Source organism: Tupaia chinensis, unplaced genomic scaffold (genome assembly GCF_000334495.1).
Source record: "Tupaia chinensis unplaced genomic scaffold, TupChi_1.0 Scaffold145916_1, whole genome shotgun sequence".
Lineage (NCBI taxonomy): Eukaryota > Metazoa > Chordata > Mammalia > Scandentia > Tupaiidae > Tupaia > Tupaia belangeri.
In genome coordinates this window covers 226,384-238,790 of record NW_006205774.1, presented here as the reverse complement: position 1 = coordinate 238,790, position 12,407 = coordinate 226,384, and the positions used below count along the sequence as shown (strand labels likewise).

General features: G+C 36.5%; 1 protein-coding gene across 2 annotated transcripts in view; it reads right to left on the bottom strand.

The window, feature by feature from the left end:
* The window catches only part of CRPPA (CDP-L-ribitol pyrophosphorylase A), a 359,812-nt gene that overhangs the window by 311,559 nt on the left and 35,846 nt on the right, over window positions 1-12,407 (bottom strand). For both annotated transcript variants that reach the window (XM_027768352.1, XM_014584235.2), the window contains exon 3: window positions 10,773-10,922. In XM_027768352.1, coding sequence (XP_027624153.1) covers window positions 10,773-10,922 — 150 coding nt within the window. The remainder of the gene's footprint in view (window positions 1-10,772; window positions 10,923-12,407) is intronic.

The window sequence follows — 12,407 nt, the reverse complement described above, 5'->3', positions numbered from 1 at the left end:
TTTTTGCTATAAGGCATGTGCACTCGCCAGACAGACAGAGACATAGAGACAGAAAATGAGAAATCACCCCCCAAGGGGGATGACCACGCCGCAATCTGTTCTCCTCCATTCTCCTCTCGGGATCTTGGGCATGCACACACACGCGCCCGGCATGAGTTTTAAGCCACGGGGTCCAGGACGCAAACCGTGGTGGACTACGTGGGAGTCCAGCAACATAGCCATTACGCTAACTGCTGGTTCCCGAGAGTGGCTTTTTTCAAGTAATTCCCCCATCTTTTAATAGGATTGATGGTCTTTTTCCAGAACAGCTGCTTGAGTTCCTTGTGAATTCTGGTTATCAGTCCCTTATCTGATGCATAGTTTACAAAAATATTTTCCCATTCTGAGGGCTGTCCATTCACACTAATTACTGTGTCTTTTGCCATGCAGAAACTTCTTAGTCTGAGGTAATCCCACTTGTCTATTTTGGGGATTATTAACTGTGCTTTGGGGGTCTTATTTAAGAAGTCTTTACCTACTCCAATATTTCCTAGAGATAAGCAAATTATTAAATAAGAGCTATAAGTCAATGAAAGCACTATATCTCAAAGTTTGTGATATTAGGAAAATTCTAATTGTATTAAGTAAGAAATTTGTAGCTTAGAATTTATTTATTAAAATCTAAGAAAGACTGAAATATACAATCCATGCTTTCAACTCAAATTCAAAAATATTAACCATAAATTTCTAGAAAAAAAATAATACAGTGTCAAAGTTGGCAAGTGAAATAAAGCCTAGCTATAATATTCCCCTCTTATCTGGGGTTTCAATTTCCAGTTTCAGCATCCTGCAATCACCTGCAGTCAGAATACAAATGAGCACAGTAACGTAAGACAGTTTCAGAAAAGAGGTAATAGGCACATAATCTTTGTTGCAGTATATTGTTATAATTGTTTATGGTGTTATTTATAGTAGGTCTCTTGCTGTGTCTAATTCATAAATTAATTTTTTTCATAGATACTTACATAGAGAAAAATATATACTACTCAGTGTCAGGCATCTACCGGAGCTATTAGAACACATCCCCTACAGAAACGGGGTGGGGGGGGCAGGGACTATGCATTTAATAACCATTAAAAAAATGGAAATGCTAACAACCAGCTCCCAAAAGTTGCTCCCTTATACAATTCATTCCCACAGAAGCTCCACACTTATAGAGTTCTACTGGGCAGCTCCATCAGAATTCCAAGAGTATTATTGGGTCATCAGAAAAGTTGTGAGCATTTTTGCTTAGAAAAACATACAAAAATGTCATGACTTTTCTGACAACCCAATACTTTATTTTATTAAAATTCTTCCAGTAAGTAGGAAAAAAAAAAGTGACCCAACTCATAAGATTGATAAAGTTTTGCCATGAAAATCAGGGAAGGACAAAAAAAGAAAAAAAAAAAAAATTATGAACACAGAGGAGGGAAAAAACCAAAAAAAAAAGTGACCCAACTCATAAGATTGATAAAGTTTTGCCATGAAAATCAGGGAAGGACAGCAAAAAAAAAAAAAATTATGAACACAGAGGAGGGAAAAACCCCAAGTAAAATAACAGGCAGTTAAATCTAATAGTATCAAATGTATCTGGTAATGTTCATTCCACAATCACAAAAATGGTTCAGCATCATTAAGTATATCATGTTATTTTACATTAGACTGAAAACAAGAAATATCACATGATCTTAAATAGGCATAGAAAAACAAGATTTCAAACACCATAAATATATACTCAAGATCTTACAGACAAGGCTTTTTCAGAAAAGTAAAAGTTTTCCTGTTACAAAGCCTACAGATCTTATACTGAAGAAATGAGACAAGACATGCCTCATAGTCTGGTGGTTAAGGGAACTGAATATAGTTCAGTTGATCCCATCTAGTTGAATGCAGTTTGAATCCCAGTCCCGGTGACTTCAAAATATGGCAGTTGTGTGTGCATGCCCCAAAATCCTAACAGTATAGAACAATGGAGAAGAAGGGGTGACTACACTCCATTGGGAGTGTTTTTTTTCCTACCTTCCTTCTCTTCCCACTCTGACAAGTGCACGTGTCTTCTTGCAGTTAGAAAGAAAGAAAGAGAGAGAGAGAGAGAAAGAGAAAATAAATGAAGGGCTAGCAGATGGCATGGTGGCTAAGGTGCCAAATTCTCATATGGCCTAGCATGGTTCAAGTCTCAGGCCTGGTAACTTCCTTTCTCATTTTACCTCTCTGTTTTTCTCTAGTCAAATTTTTAAAAATAAAAAGGTAAATAAATAATTCTTTAAAAAAATATGAGACATAGTCTTTTAATGAAATCCACAAAGACATACCCCCTTATCTTTGCTCCTATACAACACAATGCCAGAAGTCCTGGCCAAACAAACAGTGAAAGAAAATTTTAAAAGGATAGAGAAAAGACATATTTGTCTTCATTTGCAAACAATATAATCATTTGTATAGTAAAGCTAGAATTCAACATGTTTAAAACCAGACTGCAAGTATAGAGGTTAAGGTGCTGGATCTTATATGGCCAGCTCCATGCTTCAAGTCTGGAACTCAGGAGCTTGAAAATCACACCAGGCACACATGCATGCATGCCCCAAATCCTGAGGAAACCACAGGAGAAGGAACTGCAGAGGGATCATCCCCCAATGAGGAGTGATTTCTCATTTTCTCCACTCTCTGGTGAGCACACATGACTTATAGCAAAAGTAAGGGGGGAAAAAGACAGACTGCAATATACTTGCCTACTGTGAGATCTATACACAAGAAAAATAGAAAAATAGAGAGGCAAGACATTTATGGGACACAGAAACGGATGATTATCAGCTAGACTGGTGTGAAGTGTTTTCACGTTGGGTAAATTGAATGTAAAAATAATAATAATAATAAAATAGAAAACACCTAACTGCATATATCAATGCAAAAAGTGTAGAAGAAAATGATAGATATAATAGTTGCATTCTGTAAAACCATTACAAATAGTAAATGTATTTATGTATTTTATGTAAACATACATAAAATAAAAAACACTAAAAGACTACAAATGAGCTATACTATGTTCATAAATGAGGCAACCAAAAATTTAATGATGCCAACTCAATTCCTAAACTAAATTTCAAAAACTTCTTATAAAATCTCTAAATCAGAGAGAACTTAATATAATATTTCACAGTTATAGAAAAGTAAGAAAGGTCAATGCATAGTTACCACTCACATCTCATGCTCTGTCTCAGATTCTTTTGGTCTTACCTGTCTAGTGATTGACTAGATGTAGGCCAACATGGTCCTAAAACTGAGGACACAAACCATAATTTGATTTCTTGCTGCCACTACATCTGGACACAAAGTTCCATGGGAAGACCATAGGATCTGGCCTCCTCCATGACTGGATTAGGTAGTGCAAGTACTGCCTATGGGAAAAATGTCAACCAAATGAAAGTCAACAGATGAATTCTGTCTCTAAGAACAGTCCACTGGGAGGGAGAATACAGTTTTGAATAAGCCTGTCTGAACATGTTCCATGTAAAGAGGTGACCAGCTGTGTTTGTTTGTGAGACATGGGCCAGATTAGTAATACATCATCTTACATCAGCATTTAAGCCTTGCCTGAGGCTCTATTTGCTAGAAAACCTATACTGAAATAGATAATTTGAAAATAATTAACAAAAGAAAATAATCAAGGTGCTAATGTCACAAAAAAATACAGTGACTAATGAACACAGAAATATATACGTGTGTATGTGTGTGTATTTGTGCCTCTATTATATGGAATATATATGTGTGTGTGTGTGTGTGTGTGTGCCTCTATACATGGAGTGTAAGAGAGGCACAAATTGGTTCATAAAGAATGACTTAGTAAATAATGTTGAATAAAAACTAGCTTACTTTACAAAGATGAAAAAAATCAGGAGCCCTAGATTATAGACTATTTTTTTAAGAATTTGTTTTTTAATTTGCTATAGGGCATGCACACTCACCAGAGAGATAAAAAGTGAGAAAGAAAGCCACCAGGTGCAGGACTCAAACAACGGTTGGCCACATAAGAGTCCACCACATTGACCACCACACCACCAGATCCAGAACTGGAACTGTAGCCAGCCACATAGGAGTCCAGCAATGCAACCACTACACCACCTGCTGGCCTCAGGAAAGAATTTTTAGATAAGACCTTAGACACATGATTTGGTTGTATCAAAATAAAGTACACTGATGACAATATAGACAGGTTCATAGAAGATGTAAGTACTGTGTAAAACCAAGCATAGTATCTAATACGAGAAATTTCACTAAATCTAGAAAAATGCAAGAAACTCAGAAAAAAAAAGGATGAATATTAATAAGCATTGTTAGTAAGATATTACTGTCATAGTCCACTCAGGATGCTATCACAAAAATACCTCTGACTGAGTAATTTACAAACAGAATTTTTGCTCACAGTTCTCGAGCCTGGGAAGTTCAAGAACAAGGTTGTAGCAAATTCAGTACCTGGTGAGGATACATCTTCCATAGATGGTACCTTCTTGCTGCATCCTCACATGGCAGAAGGAGCAAATAAGCTCACGAAGCTTTTTTTATGAGGGCACCAATCCAATTCATGAGGGTGGAGCCCTCTTGACCTAATTACCACCCAAAAGCTACACTTTCTGATACCTTCACATTGGAGTTACATTTCAACACATGAACTTCATGGGGATATAAAGACGTAGCCTTCAGACTATAAGCAAAACAAAAAAATGTGAAACAACATAGAAAGTTTCGTCCCCATTAACAATCAAATACAATGGGGTTTCAAGTTCATGGAACGATGAAGTTAAAGTACAAACTTATTTTGGTACAAAAAAATTAAGTTCATGCATAGCTTTTACACAATAAAACTTTTCTATTAACTTTTGGAAGACGCCTTGTGAATTCTAGTTAAAACACAGAAATCAGGGGCCAGTAGGTGGCATGGTGGTTGGGGTGCACTCTCACATAGCGAATCAAGATTAGAGTCCCAGACCTGGTGACTTGCTTTCTCATTTTTTCTCTCTCTCTTTGGTGATCACATGTGCCCTGTAGCAAATTAAAAAATAATAATAGGGGATAGCAGGTGGCATAGTGGTTAAGGCATTGGACTCCCACGTGGCCAACCACGTTTTAAGTCCTGAACCCAGTGTCTTGAAACTTACGCCAGGCTCATGTGCATCTATGCCCAAAATCTTGAGAAGAGAATAGAGAGAAATATATTGTGGCATGGCCATTCCCCTGGGGAGTGATTTCTCACTTTCTGTTTTCCTGTCTCTGTCTGTCTCTCAAGGAAGCACTTGCGAAGTTGGGTGGAGGCCAGCAAGTGGCATGCTGGTTAAGGTGCTGGACTCCTACATGGCCACGGTTCAAGCCCTGGATCTAGTAGCTTGAGAATCACACCAGGCATGTGTACATAAAAAATTCAAAGAGGAGAATGAAGGAAAAGAGATTGCAGCATGGCCCTCTACCCTGGGGAGTTCTCACTTTCCTTCTCTGTCTCTCTCCAGCAAGTGAGCATACACACACTATAGCAAAAACCTTTAAAAGGAAAAAATTTTTAAAAAGAGGCTTGGTCTCTAAACAATGAGGTTCTGATTATTTGTAACCACCACACAAATTTTCTCAGGAAATGAACTCATATAATTTGAAAAGTTGCTTCATATAAAAATGTATTTTTCCTATAACTGTACCAAGCACAATTTCATAGTGTATTTTCAATAATAATCCTCTGCACAAATCTTTGTACTTTTGTTCATGCTCCTGGAGATGACTATTTTCCACTATTGAATTTCTGTTCATTACTTTTTAATGGTCATTGTTATTTTCTTTAAAAATCTTTTCCTTAAATAACCTCTTAACATGTCATTAAGAATTCCCAGGGTATAAGACAGGTTTACTTCTTCAAAAAAAAAAAAAAAACAAAACAAAAAAAAAACACCTTCCCAACACCTACAAACAAATACCTAGATAACATGGACCCACCCAAGACCATTTGGAAACAAATAAATATTTATGTCTCTTAAAGATTACACCTACAAATTGACTTTCAAATTATCAATTGCAACATTTCAGTGTTTACACAATATAACAAATCTTCCTAGTTTATCTGCATATTCACACACTCATACATTCAGACATAATGATGAAAAATATATTTTCTATACAATATAACACTATAATGATGTAACACTATCAATAGCATTTTTTTTTTTTTTTTGGAGAGGTTTTCGCTATAGGGAGCGTGCGCTCACCAGACAGACAGAGACATAGAGACAGAAAGCGAGAAATCACCCCCCCAGGGGGGATGGTCACGCCGCAATCCCTTCTCCTCCATTCTCCTCTCGGGATCTTGGGCACGCACGCACACGCGTCCGGCGTGAGATTTAAGCCACCGGGTCCGAGACACGAACCGCGGTCGACTACGTGGGAGTCCAGCGATATAGCCATTACGCTAACTGCTGGTTCCCTCAATAGCATTTTCATGCTCAATAAAAATTCTGCAAAAATAACTGCAGCAACCCTTTAAACTGTCTACTAATTAATCTCAGAATTTTTAATTAATCACTAAAAATACAGATTCAGTCAAATTCTAATATCCATACAAATACTGCAAATCAACTTTATACAAAAATATTTGCAAATACATCTAGTATCAAAGGCTTCAGGAGAGAAGAAAACTCCTCCATGCTCCTGAGAACTAGTGATTTCAGGGAAAAAAGAGAAATGAAGATTTTCTACTGAGAATTCAGCCTCCAGCCCCCAAACTCGAGTGGGGAGGCAAGGGGCAGGCCTTCAGAAAAAGACTTCTCTGTGGCTCCTGAGAACTAATGATTTCAGAGAAAGAAGAGAAATGAATATTTTCTACTGATAAGTCAGCCTCCAGCCCTCAAACTCGAGTGGTAGGGAGCCCTTCTAGACTTCTCTCTGTCTCTGTCTGTCTCTCTCTGACACTGTCTCTGTCTTCTCAGTTTTTTTTGTAATTTTTCCTTTAAAAATTTTTTTAAGTAAAGTATACTCTTGGCTTTCAGACCCTCCTTTATCTTGCTAATAATCCCCTTTCTTCCTCCCCTCTAGGAGAGGCAAGGGGCCAACCTTCAGAAGAAGACTCCTAGAAGAGAACTAGCATGTGCCACACAGTTCTCTATTTTTGTTTCTTTTAAAAAAATAAATTTTGGGTTTTTTTTCCTTCTTTTTCTCTGTTTCTTTTCTCTCTCTCTCTCTCTCTCTCTCTCTCTCTCTCTCTCTCTCTCTCTTTCATTTCCTTTTCTTTTTCTTTTATCTCATCACTCTGCTCCTTAATATCCATTCACTGTCCCTAGACAGAGCTAAGGAAACCATAGCCAAACATTCAAATACTATTAGGGTTAACATATTTCTCAATACCCATTGAATCTGCTGCACAAAGGATAAAAACAGAATACCAAAGAGATTCCAAATTACCTTCTTCTGCACGCTCCTGAATGCTCAGATTAAACTTCAAGAATTTGGAAGAAACTCACCATTCATCAGATGACTAGAAATCACTACAGGGTCACAAGAAATATGGGAAAGCAAGAAAATACCTCTCCTCCAAGGGAAAAGAATAACTCTTCTTCATCCAGAGACAGTTCAATGGAAATCATAGAAATGTCTGATAAAGAATTTAGAATATTCATAATGACTAAGCTAACAAAGATGTAAGAGGAATGTAAGAGGAGAGAGACAATGAACTGTAGAAGAGACAAGAGAAAGGAGCAGATTAATTTCAGGAGGTGAGAAAATTCATGCAGATCTAAAAGAGGAAATACACACTATAAAAAGAATCAAATGGACCTATTTGAGATGGCTATAATACGGGAAGTCAAAACCTCCCCTGAAAGTATTAAAAGCACACTAGGTCATACAGAAAATAGACTCTCAGACATAGGAGATAGAATCACTGGCCTAGAAAAATCCACCATGAAGACTAAAAAAAATTACCAAAAAAAAAAAAGAAAAATAATATACAAGAAATACTAGATATGATCAAATGTCCGAACATCTAGATAATTGGTATCCCAGAAGGTGAAGAGACTCATAAGGCCATTGATAATCTATTCCATGAAATCCTGCAAGAAAACTTTCCAAACCTAGAAAGGCACTCAAAGATCCAGTCCCAAAAAATACGAAGGACCCCAAATAGAATCAATCCAAGAAGATCTTCTCCAAGACATATTATAGCCAGATTGACCAAAACCACAGACAAAGACAAGATACTAAGACTGGCAAGTGAGAAACATTAAGTTACCTACAAAGGATATCTCCATAGGCTAACAGCAGACCTCTCATCAGAAACAATGTGAGCAAGGAAAGAATGGGAAAATATATTCAAAGTGCTAAGGGAAAAGCAATTTCAACCAAGAATACTGTACCTGGCAAGATTATCCTTCATATAGGAAGAAAAGAACATTCTCAGATAAACAAAACCTGAAAGAATTTACCAACACCAGACCAGATCTCCAAGACGTTCTCAAGGGAGTGCTATACCAGGAAAACTAAATACAGACACACAGAAATAAGAGTTCAAAAGCTAAGAAAATGGCCAACTTAATAGGGACAAGTCTGGAGTTGAATATTATATCCCAAAATTTAACTGGGAAGATTATATTTTATGATTTTGACTAAAACATTGCTGCTTTTCTTTTAGGCTTTGTTTTTGGTTTTTTTTCCTGTCTTGAGCTGTCAATAGGCTCATGTATCTACTATTTGAACAGAATCCTAACCTGTTTCCTGGCTTTAAGTTTTAAGCAAAGGTACTTAGCATTTCTATGATTTATTAAAGTTAAAACTGCTTTTCTTAAAATTAAAAAAAATTTAAATAATAAAGATAATAAAATTTAAAAAGGGTGGGGGTTGGTATGAGAGGGAGGGAGGGAGGAAAGGGGATGAGAAGGAAAAAAGTATGTTCAATTGACAAAAAACTGAAAAGCTATTTGCTGATGATAATGTATACAGTAATGTCTTTGTCTTAACTGAAATGCATGGTATTGATGCTGGAAAATGCAATATTATACACTGTGAAGATATGTGTGATTACATGTAAATTAATTTTTTTAAATGTGAAATAAATAAATAAAGACTTCAGGAAGAATAAGTCACATTCTCTCCAACTACAACTTCCCCAAATCCCCAGGTTTCACTCTTCTCTAACCTCACACACCTTATACTGTGTCCTATAGTCAAAATATACAGCAAGAGCTGCTGAAAAGGCTACTCCAATGTGAGGCTCACAAAATCATACTCTTCTAAAATACAGGTATTATGTATAATTTATTATAATACATATTATATACTTGTTATATAAAATTGAACCAATTATTTCATCTCAAATGTGACAAATGATAGAGCTCATCAAAATTTAGTCTATAAAATATTTAAATATAAATCTCAAAGAAATTTACAATAGTATAATATGTATATGATTAATGACCAAATCCAAAAGGTAAACTCATACATTCCAAATTCATTTTTCAATAAATTATAAACTGCAGACTACCATTATTAAAGTGGATTTCTAATCTATATCATCACACTTTAAAATGAGTGATAGTCAAGATTAATGAATCATAATTAAATGTAATTAACTACCTTCTTTCTAAATTATATCCATTATATCTCTTTTTTTTTTTTTTTAAGTTTTTCTATAGTGTACATAAGCTCACCAGAAAGACACAGAGAGAAAGAAATCATTCCCCAGTGGCCACGGATGGCCATGCCACAATTCCTTCTCCTCCGTTCTTCCCCTGGGACTTTGGACATGTACACATATGCACTCGCTGTGATTTTTCAAGCTACTGAATCCGGAAATCGACTTGAAGTTAGCCAGGCATGATCCAGCTTCCTTAACCTCCACACTACCTACAGTCCCATTACATTCTTCTAATATAAATGTGAATATTGATTTTACCATTATCCTATAATCATAAAAGGCCATCTATTTCGAACTATTTAGTGATTGTCTATTATCAGCCAACCATTGGATTAGTTGCTCCAAGTTGTATTTCATTAAAAAGTTTCTGAAAAGCTCAACACCAGATAGTCAATAACTGTTTACTCAAACATGCAAATAAATGACATAAAATTATATAAATTCAGAAGTGTTTTCAAAACATGAAAATACCAAGGTAACCCAACAAGAATGAGTTATATGATACTTTAAAAGAAGTTACTTATCATTGGCTAAAATTTTAACAAAATGTCTAAGCAGCTATGCAGAAAATGTACCATGTCGTGCTCAAGACTGTTGTACTTAGAAAGGTTCCAAGGTAGGCTCTCAGCCAGCATCTGGGAGTTGACTTGTAAGGGTAGTTCACTGTGCATGGACTATCTGCATCAACAATATGGTTTAGGCTGAAATCCTTTCCTTATAGGATCTAGAATTTTTGTATGTGCCAGGCACAGGATGTGTAATGTGATCACTCCCAATAAATACTTTGAGTGCTGAGTCTATGGGCTTCCCTGGGGAGAAACATCACACATGTGTTGCATTGTTATTGCTAGATGAGTGTGTGCTCCGTGTGACGCTTCAGGGGAGGGACAGTGCAAGGAAGCTTGTGAATCAATCATTCTAGTCACTGTGTCTTCTCTGATCCAGCTGCATACCCTTACTACTTCACTACAGTCTTGGCCTTGAGTACAACTACATGTTGAGTCCCCTAAGTTCCAAAAATTCTCCAATAGTGGAGATAGCTTAAGAAACCCCCAACATAATCATGTATTTTTTAAAAACTCAGGATTCTTACCTGCTGATAAGCTTCATAGATCACATCAAACAGAAAAGCCTGTGGCATTTCACTTGCTCTGTGTTTGGCACGGTCTAGCGAGTGGTCTAAGCTACCATCAGCAGATGGACTGATGACAGTAGATACAAGAGGTCGAATTGCTCCTGCCGCCTAGAGCACAAAAAAGAGACACAGAGCACAAATAATTTTTACCTACAGAGTATTTAAGTGAAATGGAATTTTGATCCCACTGTTAAAGGCATACCTTATTCATACCTTCAACAAGTTATCTCAAAGTCTAGACCAACTTTTGTGCACAAATCACATGATTTTCTCATATTAAAAAAATAAGTATTATATCAATAGTTCTATACACTATTAGGTTGTTGGGAAAGTCTAACATGATTTTCTATGCAAAAATGTGTCATGACTTTCCCAACAACGCAATAATATGTGGAAATCACTTGTCATCATCAGTTCAAAATCTTTTCACAGGCCATTGAGGTCAAATACTATAAAGGGATGCTAAGATACAATTGAGTATTCCCTGAAGATGGAAGGGAGAAAGAATATTGTGAAATAACTGAAGTGGCTTGCAAATTGATTTTTACCAATTAGAATGCCTTCAGAAGATTTAGTTTACACATTAGATAATTAAGGAAACAGTCAAATTCTCCAAGAGCCCCCAAATGAGACTCAACAACTACCTAAATAACAATGAATTTATGTCTTGCTCCAATTCTTGTGAAAAATTCTTCTTTTCAAACATAGCCTCCATGCAATACTTCCTCGGGCAACACATCTATTGATTTCAATTGCTGTTATGAAAGCTGTCTCACGAAGATGCCTCTAAATGCTATTTAAAAAAAAAAAAAAAAAAAAAAACTTAAAAAGACACCTTCATGCCTGACAAGTTTTGTTTTTTTAGTTTGTTTGTTTTTTTAATGCACTCTCACTGTAATACAAACTTGAAGGTCATTACCAGACAGCAACCTTGGATAAGTTATTTTAAAATATAGTTCTAGGGGACAAACAGTGGTTCAGAGTAAAACATGACACTGAAATTGACTCATATGAGAAGGTTTTCAGGTTCACATCCAGAGACATGTGCCCATAATGCTGAACTGGCTGAAATGAAGAGTGGCTTATGGGGTCAAGACCCTGGTATCTCTCTCCCCCCTTATAAAAGAAATAAGATTTAAAAAATAAATCTTCAATAAAAGAAAAGGGTTCTCTATAGGCAGGTAACCAAATCTCCTTATACGTGGCTCCGAAATGTTCTTTAGTCCACACAGTCGAACACAGGGACCACACCGCGAGCAAGTGTGGTCTTGAGAAGACTGACATCTGAGCATGATAGATAGTCTACAACTCACAAAAGTCAAAAGATTGGCTAAAACTCAAAGTTAATATATGAGCCAAGCAGACTGTTTACAATTGTGTCACCACTTCTAGTTCTAGAAACTTGGCGCCTAGACATGAAAGCAAAAATGAAGAGACAACCAGTAGTGCCAGAGAGGGAGTAAACTCCAAGTAGGTGAAAGGTAGGTAAAAATCAGGTCCAACTGGTCAAGCCCAACTACTATCAGTGTGGGCCAGAAGATGAGAAAGAAAAACACACGTGTGCACACAAACAAGTATGCTCCTTTTGTAGGG